The sequence below is a fragment of the Phoxinus phoxinus genome, assembly GCF_949152265.1.
Source record: "Phoxinus phoxinus genome assembly, chromosome: 3".
NCBI classification, from domain to species: Eukaryota; Metazoa; Chordata; class Actinopteri; order Cypriniformes; family Leuciscidae; genus Phoxinus; species Phoxinus phoxinus.
The window spans coordinates 36,926,183-36,946,105 of NC_136878.1; the positions used below are offsets into that span (position 1 = coordinate 36,926,183).

Here is a 19,923-nt window from a genome sequence, read left to right on the forward strand (position 1 = left end):
AATGTAAAGTTTTAAATCAACTGATTAATTATAATATCTCTTGGCCAAATTAATGGTTTGATTTATTTAGTCATATTTTACAATTTTGGTGTTTCATAATGGTTTTAGTTTAAATTGTTCATATGTGTCAATCCATATATAGTGCTAGTGTGATTTTTTTTAGTTGATGGTAAAAAGTGACAACTAGCCCCAGTCTCCCCAACAGGCTATGTTAATTTATTTGTGTTAAGATCTGAATATCTTTTAAATGAGGTCTCGAGATTTATTCAGTGCACTTCACATAATGGACAACCCAAATAGGCTTTTACAGTTTTTCTTGATAGCTTTGACTTAATTTAATTGTGATACAGCCTCATCATTTTCTAAACTGTAAGTGCAATTGTCACAACTGTTTTGTATTGCATCACATCTACAAAATAAAGTATCTCACCCATAACATTTAATTAGTGCTTCAAAACCTAGTTATTGTATCAGTAAATTGGCCAATGCCAACAAATTGAAAATATATTTTTTTTTGTCAGTGAGCCATGGTCAAATATTTTAGATGTGTTCCCCCCACCATGACAGTACCATGGAAATGTTTATTATATACATATTAATTTTTTTGTTCTATTTTATGTTGACTAGTAGGCTACTGTGCAAGAATGTCAGTTTTGCCTGCTATGTGTGTCACAAAGTGTTTTATATTTCAACAGTAAAAGTTTACTGGGGAAAGTCAGTAGGCTACTAGCCTACACAAAAAGACAAACACCATAGCCTATTTGTAGCAATGTCTATGTGTGTTGTAGGCCAATGTATATTAAGGAAAACTGTAAATTGTGTTAAGCTGTTGGAAATGCAGCTATACCCCAGACAGTCATTTAAGCCTGTCACAAATTAATGATATCTGTGATGTTATTTTGAGGTATTGCATGAAATTAATCCATAGCATAAACTAGGGTTCCAGTGAATGACTTGATCATGGAAAGAGAATGATAGGCCTATGTGTTGGAGTGTCCATTGACGCAGATGACTGAATATAGTGTGGTGTGTCTCATATTGCCCATTCAGCTTTCCACCTACAACACTGGATCGACCGACAGACGTTGTCCCGTTGTGTGGGTTGAATTAAATAAATGCCCTTAAAACAATACAGTAGAAATAAGACCTAAGCATAAGACAAATCGATGATAAACGTTAGTTACATTAAAAACAATAAAAAAATAAACCATGTTCGCTAAATCAAATTATATAAAATTGCAAAAAAGCTCCTTTGTTTACTTTTGCAAAGCGTATATAATCTGACATGATTAATAGTGAAAGAACGCCACCTACAGGCCACCCCTATATTTCACTCTAGAGCATCAATTAGCTGATAAAACAACCCGGGAAACTATGGGTAATTTTACGTTGTAAAAAATGTTTTGCTTGACAAGTACAATGCCATTTTCAAGAAAGACATTTCTGTAAAATTTAGATTGAAACCTTTATTTGCTAATACAAAGAAAACTGAAGCCTACTTAATCTTTGACATTTGTAATTGTACTTCACAGAATAAATTTGGTTGCACTCATCTGCAAGTAAAATAATAAAATGCAAATGTGCTCAAGCAAGAAACTGCAACTTTTATCAGTAGCATTAAATTGCTTTCTTTTAAAAGTGCAGAAAATTAGTCCTATTCTAGTCTGCAGTTAGAATAGTAGCTACTTAGACAATGAGCAGTTGAATTGGCCCCCAAAATGTTAACTGAAACAATGGAATGGACTATCAAAGACTCATTACGAAGTAAAAATCAAAAGTGGTTGGTTTGACAGCCCAACCAGCTGTTAAATACTTGCAATCATAATAAAAAAGTTGTAAAATATATTGGTAGATCAAGACAGTCAAAATAGAAAATGGGTTAGTAATGGGCACCTAAAAGTTAGTTGTCTTAAAAGCACTAAAGCAGTCACTGATTATAGGATTTAAATTATATTTAGTGATGAAATCACAAATAGCAAAAGGGATTGACTCCTACTTGAATTCTGAAAAAACAGTGAGCAATCTCAAACCCAGAAATATCAGCCATTAAACAACTTCAGCCATGAATCATCAATTAAGTGTAAAATGTTAAAACGTTTATTTGAATTCAAATGTACAAGGTTGCATAAACTTTGAAACATTCATCAACATTAAAGGATATCTTTACTAGGACATGGCAGTGCAGATAAAAGAAAATTACCTGTAAAAACAATGATAAAAGTTGCAATAGTAAAAGCATGCATAAGTTACAATTTTTACAAGGCAGCACACAGTGCTTAAGTCTCTTGATCATAACCCAACACACTCTATGAGATTTGCTTGGCCAGGTCCTTGATCAAGGAGGATTTAAGCTGAGAAATTGAGGCAATTCTCATCTGTTTCTGACTGGAATACTTGTTCTTCACAGCCTGGAGAAAAAAGCAAACTCTTCAGGTGGGTAACATTAACATCTAGACACTAAAAAGCTACTCAGGCCAAAGTAGAGTAGGCCATCTTATCAGATGGAAGCCACTTACCAGGTGCTTTGAAAGCCCCTCATTGACCCTCACAACATTTTTGGCAATATGCTGCATCACAGGAACTAGCATCTCTTCTGTGTAGCCCATATAATGCTGAAGAGTAGGGGTCTGTAAAGTGCCAAGTGGAATGTCAGATAAAAATAGCGACACAACTTGAACAATCAGGACTATCCAAGAACTTACCCAGTCACCACAGCTGAAGACCTTCAGGGTGAGGGCATAAGCTGCACTGGCCACCTGGGAGGGAGGAATGTGGACCATTTCGTAGTCAACCATGGTAAGCTCCAGGAAGTACTTGGCCAATGTGTGATGCTCTGCAGTAACCTGCAAAACAAACCCTATTAGTGTCAACACGACATGAACACCTCAGAAGGACTGAAACAATATGGGTAACCAGCTTACATCGCCAATTTTGGAGGCTCTCCTGAGGAACTGTAGTGGAAGAGGCCTTCCAAACCCAAAGTCGAGGACTCTCAGGATCTTCATCTCCATCTCCCGGATCTGACCAGTGGTGTAGGCACGGTCAGTAACAAAGGCGAAGTCTGCAATCTCTGGTGGGTACATCTCTTCATACTTTGAGGCTATGAACATGGCTGTTACACCAACAAGCTGGAGCTGCTTCTTTGGAACTGGATTATCCTGATCAAGAGACAAGTGGAGGCTATTAAAACAACCTTCCACAACACCATGCAGTGAAACAAAACTGGAAAGGGACGCACCTGAAGGAAGCGGTCAATGATGGCAACAGTCATGTACATGGTCTCCTGAAGCAGCCGGAACTTAATTTGAACTTGCACAAGCCAGTCAATAAGAATGGCACGCATGTTTCCTGTGACTTCCTTTCCTTCCAGATATTTCGGCCTAACAGCTTGCTCGGTCTACAAGAGAAGAAAAGCTCACCTTTCCGAACATGTCAGCATTATAACAAACCAGCGAAGCATATTTTCTGCAAACCTCAAGCTGACGGAGATACAAATAGATGTCCTTGACATATTCACTGCAAAGCATGGGATTATCATAGTCATCTGCATCCACATCCTTGATATTAAGCAGAACGTCAGAGAACGCCTGACACAGATCATCCGAAGCACAGCCAGAGGTCTCCATGGGAACAGGAGATGAAGGCTCAGACAAAATCTGCAATGGAAAGCTGAAGTGAATCTTTTTGCATTAAGGTAGCAGAATAGATACTTAATTGAGCATAGCAGCAACATCCAAACACTTCAGAGCCAGCACTAGGGGGCATTAATCTATGCTGGTTAATACAAGAACTACAAGGCTGTCAGTAGGGAAACAGTTATTACCATTCATAAAAATAATAATAAAAAGCTAGTCTGCAAATATGGCCGTTGTTGTAACACATCAGGATTAAACCCACACAAGTTTGAACCAAAAAACCTGTCCATGTCAAGCTAACGTTACCCTTTCCTTGACTTGTAGTCATGTGGGCAGCAGCTCCCACACTACTGACTTTATATTCTGGTAAACTGACCATGTAAATGCCTCGCATTTACTGCTCACCTGAACGTCATGCTTCACTTTAGGAGACTCCTTTTTGGGCAGTTGAACCACAGGCGCTTTCTCAGCCACAACCTCCACGTTGGGTGCAGCCTTCACCTCCTGTTTCAAAATGATATGTTATGGTTGAGACAAAGGCAGCTGAAATGGGAATTGCCCGGAGAAGAGACGGCACTTACCTTCTTCCTCAAAGCAGGTCGTGCCTGTGGATTGTTGCCAATCTCCCCCAGCGCGGCCCGAGGTCTGAGTCCGGGCTTGGTCGCTACAGCTGCTTTTCCGGGCAGAGCATTCTGATTCTCGCTGCTGGCAAGGCGGGTGTTCTGCTCAAGACAATGGGTCAGGGGTCAGTTTTGCATTATGAGTAGGGCAATTGGTTATGAGAGACATTAAAAAGTGCTAAATCTGTAGAAATATCGCTTGAAATCGAGGAAACGCGTTTAAACACGTCACACGAGGACCGAAAGCACACCAGTACAAACCAGTTACCACTAAATGTGAACTAATTAACTTAAGACTCTGAAATGCATGCGGTTTTCGTGCTGCCTATTATACAGACCTTGCACAAAGCTTTTTGATAGAACATAGCAAACTAAAAACCACCACACTAACGCGCAAGATAACACATTTCACATAGGCTATATGGTTTTCCCATATCAACTTAAATAGGACAAATAATTTGTTCTTTAAATCTAACACACATACACTTTGAGTTCCAAAGAATAAAGAAAAAGGCATTTAAAAACAACTTACCCTTGTGACACGGAGAGCCATTATTTCAGAAGAGGATTATTTGCTGTGACTCGATGAACAAACTGGTTGATTCTACTCAAGCGAGCTCGATGTAGCATTGCATTTCCTCTGTGGTTTAAATTGTCGCTCTTTCGAACGTGATTCGCTGGGTTCGAAAATCAATGAGCTCCGATTGGCTCAGTCGCACCTGATTTCAATGCGTTACTAGGACAACTTATGACCACGTGACGCCCAGGGGCGGGGATACCAGTCGAACTGGTTCTTTTGTACTGTGTACTAGAGTTTGCGTGCTTTCTACTGCCACCTTTTGCTGCGGAGCGTGTCTGCAACTGCGTTACCACAAAAACTGTTTGTGAAAACACATTTTCACAAACTTTGTAAACAACATTGCTCATATTGAGAAAACCCAACTTAAGTTCCTCTTATGTTTCTAACGTGATAACACTTACTAACGCTTAAATATTATATTAAGAGTATAATTATTAGTAAATGCATCAATAAATGATACAACTATTTACTACTGCTACTAATTAAATTTAATAATATAATTTGCACACACCTAAACAATTGCACATACCACACTAATGTTTTTTATAGACTTATCTAAATGCATAAGCTAATATTATCTGTATCATCTAAAATGTCCTTCTTTCAATGATAAACCTTTCATTGACAGATCTCAATCTGTTACCTTAAATTATACGTTTATCTCTGTAAAGCTGCTTTGAAACAATCTACATTGTTAAAACCGCTATATAAATGAAGAGGACTTGACCTACTGCTGTTGCTGTGTTGCACATTAGACAGATAAACCTCGACTTTAAAAAAAAAACGTTCCCCCAGTAGCCTACCACAATAAATAAAAAATTATGACCAATTAATTTTTCCACGTGTTATAATTTTAAAGTGCACATATTTTAATTTTTCATTTGTATCAGTGGTTTGATACATGTATTCATTGTTTGATCCCATACTTCATGTTATTAGAAAAACAAAATAACTGTGATTTCATTTGCCCTGCTAACCCACAAATCAGGACTAATGCCTTGCTTACAAAGACCTTGCCTGTAAATACTACATTATTAATTAATAAAATAAGAGGTATTATTAAAATATGGCTTTTGTTTGTTCACTTACTTCTGTCATCGTATTACTGTGAATGCATAATAAAATTTTATATGTACGTATGGTTGAAAAAACAACTGATTTCATCAATGAAAGAGGATGGACCCCCCCCCCCCCCCTAAACAACAACAACAACAACAACAACAACAACAACAACAAACAAACAAAAAACATTTGTGTTCATAAAATAATATATTTTATTGCTTCTAACTGTTAGGAACCATACAGTCTGTGGTAGCATCATCAAATTCATTTTTATTAAAACACTTTTTAATAAAAAAATGAGGAGATTATAATTATACCTTAGATCCCTTTATTTCTTAATATTTCAATGTGTTAAAACAAGAGTTTACATGATACATGTGCCGTCTTTATAATATTTCATGGATTCCATCTGTTGTGTCATGGCTAAAACCTCGTGGAATCCAGTGCTTAGGCCAGACATGTGCTGGAAGTAAGCCTCTTTTTCCAACTGTATAGTCAGGTTATTAACACCGGCATCCTTCAACACGGCAGACACCTGAGAAAAAAAAAGAAAAAAACACACAATACAAATTGGTCAGTAAGTTACTTTGTTTTTTGCTAAAACAATAAAACCAATACATGAATCAACCAAATTGAAAATATATATATATTATACACAAGATCTGACATCAGAAATGAAGTTTAAGTAATAAATAAATACAAATATCTGACTAAAGCTGCGTCCTCCCAATTCAGTGGCTACATCCTTCGAAGGCCATATTCAAAGGCCGATTGCGTCACAGGGGCGTGACACAGGCTGTCCCAATTCAAAGGCTCCTTTAAATGCGGCCTCGAAATGTGGCCTTCATTTCCTGGGCAATGAAGGATAAAATAGATGGATCCTTCGGGGCCTTGCCTACCTCAGAATTCATAATCTTAAATGTGGTTTAATGCTCACTGTAGTGATCAGCTAATAAAGCAATTCACGCTATTTTTACTGCTCAGTAAAGCACATTCCACAAACATTGCAGTCCTACTTTTACTTGGGATATAATACCAAATATAGAACATTATTCAAACGCACTTATCCAGAAGAAACCGTGTGTAACGAAAAGTGTAACAAAACACTGGCCACTGACATTACTGCCATTATATGATAGGCTGAGGTGCCTCACGTGATCATGTTAGCCGTTATGCTTTTTCCAATGGTAAGAGCCACAGACCCTCTCTAACAAGACAAGCTCTGTTTCTATTATGCCACCTAGTAAGACCTTGATTAGCGGATTCCAAAAAATCGGAATTTGGTCACATTTCACTGACAGTGTAAACAAGGCCTATGTTATGTACTTAAATCGACCAAGGTGAACATATTTAGAAAGGTTGTGAACCTTGTTTTGTTTTCAGCCAGTTTAATAAAACTTTCAAAAAACGTCCCATTTAACCACGTTTGGTCTAACCTTGAAGCCCACGTCCTCCGTAAGATGCAGCCTCTGTATTGGGACACAGCTTAAATGTCTAATCCTTAGGCAAAATGGTAATACAAGCCTTGAAAAGCCCAAACAAATTGCTGTAAATTTGTAAACAAGCCATGTTTAAGATGTAGCATTCATACCTGTTGAATAACTCGCTGTTCTACTACATCAGACATGAGCTGGAGATGGATGGTTCCAGCAATGACACTGGCAGAATGTCTCCAGAAGTGTGGATCACGGTAGGATAAAACGCCTTCTATTTTCTGAATCTTAGACAAAAAGGAAACATTAAATGATATGCAACGTAAAGCATTCAATTTGGTAATCCAAAAATGTTAAGCTACACTAACCAGCCACAAGTTTGGAATTACGATTTTTGAAATATATTTTGGGAAGAAGTCTCTTATGCTCACCAAGTTTGCCTTTATTTGATAAAAACAATCTAAAAGGACAGTTTTCTATTTTAATATATTTGAAAATTTACTATATTCATGTGATGGTAAAGCTTAATTTTCAGCAGCCATTACTCCAGCCTTCTGTGTCGCATGATTCTTTAGAAATCATTTGAAATATTTCAAACATTTGACCGGCATTGTATATATATATATTTATTTTTTATTCATACCTTCTCAAGTGCAAAGTTAAGCTCCTTGTCATTTTCAGGTGGCATTCTCAGGAGAAGAACCTCACAGGCGTCTTTTAACAAAGGAATGACACTGAGAAAAATCAGTGTGGCAATGAAGAGTGAACAAATGGGATCTGCGATCAGCCATCCAAACTGTTTAATGAGAAGGGTGGATATAATCACACCGACACTGCCCAATGTGTCAGCAAGTACATGTAGAAACACTCCTGCAAACAGGATAAGGAAATGTCACCTTCAAAAGCATGTAGGGTTGATAAATGATAATAGACTTTTCATTTCTGGATTAACTAATATTGCCATGTCTATAATAAAAACAAATCAAACTCATTACGGAGTACAGACCCACCTCGCATATTAGCATTCATTCCCCCTCCAGCAGACCCGTGGGAATGCCCGTGGTTGTGAGAGTGACCGTGTCCTCCATGACTGTGTCCATGTCCTCCATGGCTGTGTTCTGCATTGCCGTGCCCATGGTGCGAGTGGCCGTGCTCATGCCCAGAGCAGCTACTTTTGGAGGCCCCATGGGAGTGTGCATGACTGAACGCACAGATGCCCACCAGATTAACAAGGAGTCCACCAACCGAAACTGGCTTTAAGGAACAAATGGATCAAGGACAAGCATGAGCATGAGGTGACAGGATTCATGTGTGAAACTTTGCATAACTTTTATTTGTTCAACTAGCAAAACCAATTCAAGACACCAACTTGGCAATAGCTTTGTCAATCCTGACAACAATGGGTGTTTCTCAAAACCAAGAATGCAAAGAATGGACTTGTGTTCTTGGGGAGAACGCTCTTGCTAGTTGTTCTTGGAAGAATGAACTCACAAGGTGACGAGCACACAGAACGCTGCTGACAGTTTGAGACGATGTGTTCTTGCTGGTACTGCGCAATAATATTGCACAGACGGCGTCTGCAGTACCCAAACATAATGAGAATTATTGACGATAACAGCCAGGCTTTATCGCCCAAGCCTGCCCTCAGCTCAAGGGATTACTCTACAACTGTACACTACAATGTAACGTTAATGTATATTCATAACAATAAAGAAACGCCTGTCTCCTTTCATTCTGCTTCTGTTGTTTGTTTGTGTACACCACAAGCCAACGTTGGGAAAAAAAAGCCGGTAAAAGGCAATGGTCTCTTGACTGTGGGGTAAAACGAGTCTGTGAGCAGACTGGCCGGTTGGCTCGCTACTAGCTAACGTTAACTTAACACCCGCAGGCGCTAATGGAGATTCTCACTTCCGAAAACGGTTGAGCACATTTTCGATTCGGCATACATTTTCGTAAAAATGCCAATATTTGAAATCTACACAGTTGATTTCTTGCATCAAATGTTCTCAGAAGTGAATTTAGTGATGCAATAGCGTACGAAATTGTAGAAAAACGACTTTCTGTATTGACCTGCCTCTCTTTCCTCGAAATCCTAAATGAATGCTGGGATATTTCTGCTGTCAAGTTCACACAAGTTACCAACCGATGCATCTTCGGTAAAATGGACGTGTCAAGAACACTTCCGGGATTTTTAACCGTTCTTGCCAAAATGCAAACTTGTGTATTGGGACAGTACTTGGGCCACAAAAGATGACGTTTCACAAGAACAGACAAGAACACAGATTGAGAAAGGCCCAATGTCTTGAAGGTTAGCTGTACATACCGTTAGCATGTCTGTGTTGATGTTTGGTGGATCGATGACTCTGGTGACTGACTCCACAAACACAAAAAAAGCTATGACCATGAGAAACAGGCCATTGATAAATCCAGAGAGGATCTCCACACGGCCGTACCTGAAATGAGAAAAGCCACACTGTTAACAGCACCAAAAATTACAAAACACAATTCCGTTATGTCCAGTAATCAGGGTTCCCAGACTTCCCACACCAATGAGTTCCCATGAATTTTCCATCAATAATTTTTTTAAATAACTTTTGATTCAGAATGATTTGTTAATGAATCAATCAGACATGTTTTGTGAACCAGTTTGATCAATCCATTGTAAAGAACAGAATCAAAACAGCAACAACACACATAGTTTACAGGTTAAACACAGGCATAACTCCATAAGTGATAGTAGAAACACAATTTATGATATAGGACCAAACTTTCTAGGGGAATGGGGTTCATTTAAAGGGATAGTTCGACTTTTAAGCAAAAATGAAAATTCTGTCATTAAAATGTTGTTCCAAAGCCGTAAGACTTTCGTTCATCTTCAGAACACAAATGAAGATCTTTTTTATTTTGTTTTGGTCCCTCAATAGACAGCTACGCAGCTACCACTTTGACACTTCAAAAAGTTCATAAAGAGATTGTAAAACGGATCCATATGAATTGAGCGGTTTATTCCAAATTTTCTTAAGAGACTCAACTGCTTTATATGATGAACATAGAATTTAGTCTTTTATTCACATTTAAACTTTGATCAAAGAACTTAAATAGAAGCTCAACTGAACCTGTTTGAAGCACGAGAACAAACCTCTTGCTGAGCTCAAACGTGCTGTGTAACACACGAAAATGAACCTCATTGGTTCTCGCACGTCAAGTGAACATGCTTGAGCTTCCGTTTACCATGACTGATGTGTGTTGATGAATGTTTATATGTGAATAAAAGCCTAAATTCAATCTGTTCATCATATAAATGTCTCTTCAGAAATGTTTTAACTAAACTATGTTATATGAAATAGTTTAACGATCGCTTTATGAACTTTTTGAAGCGTCAAAGTGCTATTTGCGTAGCTGTCTATGGAGGGACAGAAAGCTCTCAGATTTCATCAAAAATATCTTAATTTCTATTCCGAAATTCACTATGGAGCTGATTTATTATTTAAACCCCTTTTTTACTTATGAATTTGTTGTATGCACCATTATATATGCATACAAGTTGTTGTTGGAGAAAATATATAAAATCCTATGGGTATATGAGCTGTTTAATAAATAAAATTATACACACACAAAAAAAATCAATAGTAGAAACTTTGACTGTGAACATAAGGTTGCACAAGTATTATGAGGTTAAATCTCAACATAACTAATATATTGTAAACTATTATGCGAATAATTCTCAAAATAATTAATATAACATGCACTGCAGTTAAGCGCAATCTAAAAAGCCTTGGTCACAATCAAGTTGAATTTTAGGATATTGAGCTGCTTGAAGTGTACATCGGCATAGCTTCGCTCCCTCGGTCAAAATTTGAGGGGACGAGGGTCTGTCCATATAAACTTCCCTCGTCCACTTCATGAAGTGGAACACACATTAAAATGGCGACGGGGATTCCCCCGAGGGGAAGTGCATAGGGAACTTGGAGTGTCCCAGGCTTAAAAGCTGGAATACACTACACAATTCTACAGTAGTTTCTGAGAGTCATAGTGAGTCTGCAGATTTTGCACAGTCAGAGGTAAAAGATTTCACCAAAAATCGTGTAGTGTATTATGAGCACAGACTTAGACAGATTTATTTAGCTTCAGACTATGATTTCATCCAGTTGGAGGATATCAGACATTTTATCAGACTTTTAAAATAAATCTTGTTTTTAGTTTTCATGTGTCTCCTAGCAATGAATGAATGAATGAATGAATGAATAAATGAATGAATGAATGAATGAATGAATGAATGAGGCATTTATATAGCGCGTTTCATATGTACTACTGTACACCAAAGCTTTACAATCATGTCGGGGTCTCTCCTTAACCACCACCAGTGTGCAGCATCCACTTGGATGACACGACGGCAGCCACAGTACAACAGCGCCAGTGCGCTCACCACACACCAGCTATAGGTGGAGAGAGGAGAGAGAGTGATAGAGCCAATTCAATGGATGGGGATTATTAGGAGGCCATGATTGGCAACTGGCAAGGGCCATTGGAGGGAATGTGGCCAGGTCACAATGAAGCGGAAGTTTCTGCGTGACACGGTTGTGTTTGGAACAACTTGAAAGTCTGGTACTCTGCCCTACAAAGGCAAAATACCTTAACTCGCTAGAGTGTGGAACTGAGAAAAATGACTAAAGATTTTTAGTTGTCTCACCAAATTAATTATAGGTAGGCCACTGGAAATCTACATAAAAAAAATCTTGAGCTCAACCTTGACCACTATTTTAAAGTTGCTGTAGTCAAGTCAAGTCACCTTCATTTATATAGCGCTTTTAACAGTATGGATTGTTTCAAAGCATTTTTACAGTGATAATAGAAATTAGCGTAACAGTGAAGTTGCGAAGATCATTAGTCATTAACTTAAGGGCCGCTAACACGACACCGTTCTAACAGAAAATCCTTAACGCGCTCCGGCCGCCCATCCGCACAAAAAGTGCCTGGTGTCTCGAGAACGCACTCCCTTAAATAGGTTCGAAGGTGCAAACGATTATCCGTTTTCTCTGCGCAAACCTCAAAAACGCAAACCCGCGAAAACGCAGACGGCGCGCGCATGAGCATCACGTGTTCGGTCGATAGGTATGCGCGTTTGAATATATATGTGCGCAGGCGTGTAGTCCTTCACAAATCAACCCTCAACAAACTACTTGTTAGGCCTTAATTTATAATTCAGATATTTTTTGTCGCGTCTGCGTAGCCACGCGAACTGGTACTGTACTCTGCCTTTGTATTATCAGCAAGTCATGCCAAGGCAAAAGGCAGTAACTTCCACATAATCAATATTTGGTTGCTGATCACCATTAACAAAATCATTATAGTAACACCTGTATAAAATCTAGTGACCGTGGCATTTATTTTGAATGATTTACAATTACTTATAGCCATCTACTTATTGCTATCCTGTAGCCTACTTTGGTTGCATTCTGATGGCATTATTAATACATTAGGCATGACAAAATACCTCCATAGTTGTAAAGATATCTTCAATTGGTACCAATCGATCGTCCCGACCGTGTTTAGGGCGGTGCTGAAAGCGCCGGCGAAGTATTGGCACTCTGCCAGCTAGATGCACGAGTGTTTCAACCAGGTCCGGTACCCGAACTGGGCTTTAGTTCTTTGTTGTATTCACCAGCTACAGCATGTGTAACAATTTTCTGTCAACTTATATATCCATATATACAACGCATATATCCTTCGTGATCGATATCGCACGTTTGTCGATGGAGCGGGTTCAGGTCATACTAAATGTTCTGACCGCGTTTGTGCAGGACAAAGCTCTGAGGGCATCAGAAGTTGATGGCAGCTGTACAAAGTACAGAGGCTACACCGTGATTTAAATTTTAATGGACAGTAAAACAAAGGCAGAACACGGCACAGTAACTTCATATTGACGCGCGGCTAAACAAAGGGAGAGTACCGTAACTCAATTTGAGCGTTCCAAAACAAAGCCAAACTGGTGTTACGGTGTTCTGCCTTTGTTTTACTGTCCATTAAAATTTAAATTTTAAATTTCTTGTTTCTTGTGGTCTTTTGGATGTTACTGTTAAGACAACCCATTATTTTCTCAAAAAAGCAACGGAATTGACTCAAGATACTTATCCACATGATAAAGGAGGTCTTGAATGTGCCAAAAAATTAATTAAAACTAATTTTCGAAGTTTTTCTTTGCACGGGCAGTACTGTTTCTCAGTTGTTTAGTTTTTTCCTTGTTTCAGCGCTTCAAGACACACGATGATTGACAGGATGGGGCGGGGACGTGCATCGGAATCGGCTCGGAATGCATTTTCAATTCCACATTGAATTTTCCAACGTTCAATGTGGGGCATTTAATGAACATGCAATCACAAAGTGTCTTAATGAGTGTATATGCAATTAAGAAGAAAAAAAATTTGTGAGTATTTTATCATCCACAAGCCAAATCAGTCTGCTCACTTACAAATCATGTATAATGTGAATTCCTTTCACAAATAAGTTATCCTAAAATTAGCAAGCAGCAATACCTTACCCATAGGAATATATCCTTGTTGCTTTCCATCTGGTCATGAGGGCGGCAAATAACCCCAGGACCAAAGCCGAGCAGTCAAACAGCATGTGGAAGCCATCAGAGATCAGCCCCAGACTGTTGGTCCACACACCATAGAAGAGCTCCACAAATGTGAAGGCCTGAACAAAGATCAACACAACTCTTATCAATATACTGTTGAAGTAGGCAGGTCATTGTTTAAAGTATAGGCAGGTTATATCAGACAGGCAGTAGAAGTAGGTCATGGGGGTTACAATTTTCATAAATTCAATGATATTTCATTGCCACAAAGCTCTAAAGCTTATGAACATTTGAATCAACAATCCTTTTTTGTAATTCTGACAAGAAATAAACATTTTAAGCAATTAACAATAAAGCACTTAAACTGAGCATCTTCTACACTTCATGACCAAAATATAGTAAACACACGAGTTGAAGTGGCCATCCTACAGAAGCTAATGTACCAGATTGAGACAGAGGAAGTAGAAGATCTGCCGTGAGTCATATTCCTCCAGGATCTGTTTGAGTGAGTCTTTGATGAAGCGAGGCAGAGACTGGGACGTGTGCTGAAGTGCATCACCCATGAAGTTATAAAGAGGAGTTCCTTCAGGGGAATAACCCACCAGTGTTCCCTTCTGACCTTTTGAAGAAGGGGCTGACAGTATGCTATCAGCTGAAAACATCAAATGGTACATTCAATTAGGACAAAGTAAAATGTGGTACTTTCAATGAGTTTTACATCTACACCTTTTTGTTGATGTGGTTTAACATTAACAACACTATGATGATCATTTTTACTTCTTCCACTTTTTTGAATGAGATCTACACCATACCGTACACTTGACATTTACATATCAGACTGGTTCTGTGACTGTGATGGGGGAACATATAAATCTTTCAAATACATTCTTTGCATTAAATCTTCTATCAAAGATATTAACTTACCCATGATGAAGAAGCAGGCGCTGACCAGCACTCCACCAGACAGCACATGCTCAGTGCTACTCTGCTGGTTGTTTCCTAGCTTACTTCTCACTCTGAGCTGGTCGGTTAGCGGGTGGGTCCAGAAGTTTGCCAGCACCAGACCACTGAGGAACAGGAAGATGGAGCCATATCGAGCACAGCGTGAGGTTTCCAGCTTTGCGGTGCAGATGGACTCCACGTAAAAGTCCAGAATCATCACAGAGAAGATGATCATGGCAAATGGCAAGATGAGGCCTGACCAGGATTCCACCTTACTCTGCGGATTTCCATTTTTAAAAAAAGGAGCTTTCATTAGTGTCTGTAAGAACTTACATGAGTTTCTGAATTGTTTTAAGTGTTTATGACAAGGCTAATGCATCTGAAGATGGTGCACTGATTTTGTTTTTAATAATTTTACACTGACTGTACCCTCAATGCTAAGTGATTCCCAATGACAATATAAACTTAACTGATAAAACACATATTTCGAATCTGTAGTCTTTCTCATCTGGGAAAAGGGACCAAAATAATGTCTCATGGTCAAAAATGCCCATAACGTTTTAAGATTTTATTAATTTACATGACTTTTCCAAGTCTAGAAATCACACTTTTAAAGTCCGCGTGAACCGGAAGTTGCAAACGACTTGTCTCCAGTGTTGTGACGTATTTCCCAGTGAAACGGAATAATGAACAGAGGGCAGGGTTTTACTTTAGCGGTCCTCCTCTCCATCTCTGCTCATAGCAGACTAACGGTTTGAGGGGAGTGGTTAAGCGTTTTCAACCCAAGCCGTCAAACTGACGTCATCAGAAAAGGAACGCCATTCCAGACCGACACAGTTAATCTGTGTATTAACTTGCATGGATTAATTGTTCACCACAAGACTAGTAATATGCGCTAACAAAGTAAATAGGGTCAATTTTGAGTTAGGCTACCTCATATATCCAGGTTTTCCAAAGGAACCCAGGTTGTTTAAAGGAAACAAACAGTTCCTGAAAGGATGAACTAAAATAAGAAATATTTTAGCTTATTGTAAATTATTGTAAGTAATTTTGAGGCCCCTTTTGAAAGTTTGCTGAGCCCCTCTTCTGGGCCTGGACCCCTGGTTAAGCAGAAAACAAAGCTTCTGCTGGTTGTTACCTCAGTGGTCGCAGACAGCACTATGACCCAGGGCAGCAGAACTACAGCCGACACGAGGTTAGATAAAGCATAGAGGCGTTTTGCGCCCCCAATCTCCACTGATAATTTTCTAGATGCTGTGTTGAAAGCCACCTTTAGGCACAGAGCCAAAACCAGCAGAACCACTCCACCCTGCTCAGAAAATGAGAGTTAATCACCATGATATCACTAATCCTTCATCAGAGTCAGTACTGTAGTAAACAAACACTCTTAAAGATTTGTTTTAAAACATGATCAAAAACACACCTTGTGGTCCGCCACACCTAAAAAGGCAATCCCTGTGTACAACGCATGGGTGAGAGCACTGTCATGGTGCCCCTCAGCTATAAGACAGTGTTAAGGGTAGTATACAGTTGTAGATAAAACCAACAAGTAAACATTTCCAAATATCAGGAATGATTAATCTGTAAATGTCATTCCAAAGAATAAAATGTTTATTCACCTCTGAGTCTAAAATAACTTTCCCTTTAGTCGGAAAACAGTAGTTATTCTTGCCATTTTGCCTGCAAGCCGGTGTGATTATTAAAGAGGCAGAAATGACAGATTTCACCTTGATTTAATAACAGTGTACACATTTCTGCTACAGATGTAAGGATACGGTGCTCCGCCATCTTTGCCATGAGATCATCATTATCAAAGAGCAAAAGGCAGATCACAGCAATTATGAATAAAGCAGCACCCCTTGTCTATAAAAAAAGAAAAGCACATGGAAATGTGTCACCTGGTAAATATGGTTCATTCTGAGATACGGTTATGATTTCTCTACATTTCTGACCTTAGAAGGTCCCCCTCCAGAGCTGGTGAAGAGAACGCTGAGCAGAGAAATCACCACCACATCACTGTGCTCAAACAGCAAAAGGGTCCTGAAAGAAATCACTTAAGTTTAGGCCAAATGCTTGATAAATAACAGAACAAAAAAATAATGAAACATTTTATTTTCGATGCAGCCCAAAGACATACCTGAGTGGCCCACAGAGTGTCAACCCAAAGAAACCCAACAGGGAAATGATGCAGCTCATGACAGCATGCTTGAGTATTTTTATCCACTGAAATCAGAAGTTAAACAGATGAAATCAGGCTGCCATGTTCAAAATAGGTCCACATTTGAAATCCATATTACTTCCATAATAACATATATACAGAATGAGCATTTAATGCTATTATTGCTGTAACTTTTAATGCATCAACACTAACCAATATTAAATTTGGCAAGTGGCAAACAGTTGACGTTGTACTAAATATGCGCATTGATTCATTTTTAAGTGAATAAAAGCCTAAACTGAATCTGTTCATCATACCAATCATGTCTCTTATTTGGATTTAACCTGTTATATGGATCACTTGAACAATATTTTTATGAATGTTTTTAATGTGTGGAGTGTTCTGGTTCCATGGACTTTCAAAGGATGGACTAAAAGGATGAGAGAATATTAAAAATGTTCACGCGTTTCCAGATAAACAAAGGGGTTTGGCAAGTTTTTTATGTTAAACTAACCCTTTAAATGGCCAGCGTTTTAAAACTGATGAATTGAACAGGTAAACTAGAATTAAAAGAACTTTGTACCTGTCTCTTGGGGATAGTTTTTCCAGATGAGAATGGCTTTTGAAAGAAAACCAATATCATCGCACACCTTTGCAGAAAAGATAAGGTATTTATATGATCATAAATAATGGAAATAAATAATCATGACACTTGTATTCTTTAATATACATGTGTGATGTCACTCCTTACCCCATTTTTAAAATAAAGAGAAACTGTACAATATGCACAACTTTGAGGAGATCATATGACTCAAATATCCCAAAAGCCTTCAGCAGCTTGGTAAAGTAGAGTAATACTATGTATCGGGTCAGTCTGAAAAACAAAACAAAAACAAACAAACATTAGTAAAGCAGAAAAATAAAGCTGAGCTATTCTTACAATGGTATTACCATAAAATACCATGGAAAATATTGCAATGCTCCGAATGTGGTAAACAAAAAATGCAAACCTTACAAAAAGTACTGTAGTGATATGGCAGAGTGTCAAGATGCATCACATAGTAGCCTAATATTATGGTACTTATATGTATGGTACAACATACAATGGTATTTATTGGTTTTTCATTCCCAACAGTATATATAATATTATAAGTCATTCAAGACGGTCCACTACAATAAATCAGCACTTACAAAAAGGTACGTTTATCTTTAAACATGCTAAGGTTACCGTGGTAAAACCAGCGTCACCACCTCATAACATCAGTGTGACGTGGTACTGCCATAGTACTGTAAAAGTATTATTTTAGTGTAATATTTAAACACTCTTGTTATAACTTACCTGGCATCTGGAACCTCAACTCGCCCCAGCTTCCCACTGGAGATGACATTACTGCTGTATTTTTCATCCATATTTCTGCTGCTGTGTGTTAATGATCTTAGATCTTTCACTCTGTTTTTAAAAACTCATCTTTGAGAAACAAAAGCTGTTAACGTTATGTGTCTAACTGCGTTAGCCTGTTTAAGGTAACTTAGACAGCTGAAACCGAAAATAACAGCACAATTCAGGGCCCTTTGGTGCTGAAATCGCTCATGTAATGGTAATCCACAACAGTCAACTCTGAAATAAAAAACATTGATTTTCGAAATACATACTGAATAATAAATCTATTTTCATTAGCTAGCAGCTACATTATGAACTGATGTGGTAGTGTGACGTGACCATTTCCGCACATATGGCTGCAATCGATGAAGCCTTTCAAAATAAAAGTCATGTGTCGCCAAGACAAAATATTTACATGAAATACATCCTGCGTATTATGTTATTTCTAAAAACAAAAGTTACAATTTTATGGCTAACTCTGATATATGTCAAAGGAAACCTTTAACAGATAATTATAAGTCCTTTGATTTACACATTTTATTTTTTACTTTTTAATAGCTTTGAAATTCGTTAGTAACGTCATGATCCATGAGTAAAAATGGTAAAAACAGGTAATTCCTGATTCGGAGCCTCTTGTCTCCAGTAAAGCTCATTATCTTACTGCCTTAAAATGCTGGACTATATTTTAAACCGGTCTTAGTCATAAATAACACAATTTGAGTTCATTAAAAGTTCATAAAAAAATTGAGACATTTTACAGCATTTTGAACCAACATGTAGGCCTATCACCATTTTTCCTATGCCCCCATCCCAATTTCACGATAAATACAAACCTTTGGGGATACTTTTCAAATATTACATTTATTTTAGCAATTATAATCAAGGTTTTTAGCCCTCAATTGAATGTCCACCCCGTTATTTTGACCACATTCCCTTTAAATGAAAGTTGGAAAATTAAAGAACATCATATCATAAAGCCGTCCTCACTTCTTTGGAGGGAAAACAACTTTTGAAACTTATTTAAATAGTCTATTTTTTTTTTTTACCAATGTTATCTTTCAAATTTGATGTGGTCCACTTAGTACATCCAAGGGAAAAAAATAAAATGTCAGTATAAAATCATAGTTTTAAAATTACAATTTTAAAGACCATGCAATCACTGAGAGTGATAGTGATTGTTTCTTTGGGAATGTTTACATTATTGTTTCCCATCTAAATCCAGTTCAAACTAAAGCAATAATATAACTGGTTGTATGTGAGAGATATAATCATCCATCCATTATTTACCACCCTGTCATTATTTTTTTTCCACTTTGTTATTACTTTGTCCATAAGCATATATATATATATATATATATATATATATATATATATATATATATATATATATATATATATATTATATTATATATATATATGTATATATATATATATATATTATATATATATATATATGTATATATATATATATATATATATATATATATATTTACAATAATTTCATAAAATCAGCAACATGCTAATAATTAAGTGAA

General features: G+C 37.7%; 2 protein-coding genes across 2 annotated transcripts; both read right to left on the minus strand.

Moving 5' to 3' along the window:
• Positions 1 to 1,945: 1,945 nt before the first annotated feature.
• On the minus strand, positions 1,946 to 5,039 carry ccnb1 (cyclin B1). Its single transcript, XM_079606772.1, has 9 exons — positions 4,788 to 5,039; positions 4,217 to 4,357; positions 4,041 to 4,139; positions 3,474 to 3,656; positions 3,239 to 3,397; positions 2,922 to 3,158; positions 2,703 to 2,843; positions 2,517 to 2,627; positions 1,946 to 2,408 (listed from the first exon to the last, which is right to left on the minus strand). Exons 1-9 carry the CDS (start codon positions 4,806 to 4,808, stop codon positions 2,307 to 2,309), a joined length of 1,194 nt encoding a protein of 397 aa, XP_079462898.1. The 5' UTR covers positions 4,809 to 5,039; the 3' UTR covers positions 1,946 to 2,306.
• Positions 5,040 to 6,087: 1,048 nt separating this feature from the next.
• Positions 6,088 to 18,781, minus strand: slc30a5 (solute carrier family 30 member 5). The gene is made up of 16 exons (XM_079608391.1): positions 18,347 to 18,781; positions 17,759 to 17,881; positions 17,591 to 17,657; positions 16,987 to 17,072; positions 16,802 to 16,889; positions 16,625 to 16,712; positions 16,273 to 16,349; positions 15,988 to 16,158; positions 14,832 to 15,126; positions 14,351 to 14,559; positions 13,869 to 14,026; positions 9,654 to 9,783; positions 8,341 to 8,584; positions 7,974 to 8,200; positions 7,489 to 7,617; positions 6,088 to 6,432 (listed from the first exon to the last, which is right to left on the minus strand). The coding sequence occupies exons 1-16, from the start codon at positions 18,415 to 18,417 to the stop codon at positions 6,262 to 6,264; spliced, it is 2,334 nt and encodes a 777-aa protein (XP_079464517.1). The 5' UTR covers positions 18,418 to 18,781; the 3' UTR covers positions 6,088 to 6,261.
• Positions 18,782 to 19,923: the final 1,142 nt, after the last annotated feature.

Bases quoted from the DNA above. Each gene is read 5' to 3' on its own strand.
- ccnb1 (XM_079606772.1), bottom strand. From the start codon at position 4,808: ATGGCTCTCCGTGTCACAAGG. The intron at 3,657-4,040 runs GTGAGCAGTAAA...TTTCCATTGCAG, and splicing joins AAGTGAAGCATGACGTTCAG to ATTTTGTCTGAGCCTTCATC. The intron at 3,159-3,238 runs GTGCGTCCCTTT...TCTCTTGATCAG, and splicing joins TCATTGACCGCTTCCTTCAG to GATAATCCAGTTCCAAAGAA.
- slc30a5 (XM_079608391.1), bottom strand. From the start codon at position 18,417: ATGGATGAAAAATACAGCAGTAATGTCATCTCCAGTGGGAAGCTGGGG. The intron at 16,713-16,801 runs GTCAGAAATGTA...CTTTTTTTATAG, and splicing joins CTGGAGGGGGACCTTCTAAG to ACAAGGGGTGCTGCTTTATT. The intron at 8,201-8,340 runs GTGGGTCTGTAC...TCCTGTTTGCAG, and splicing joins AATGAATGCTAATATGCGAG to GAGTGTTTCTACATGTACTT.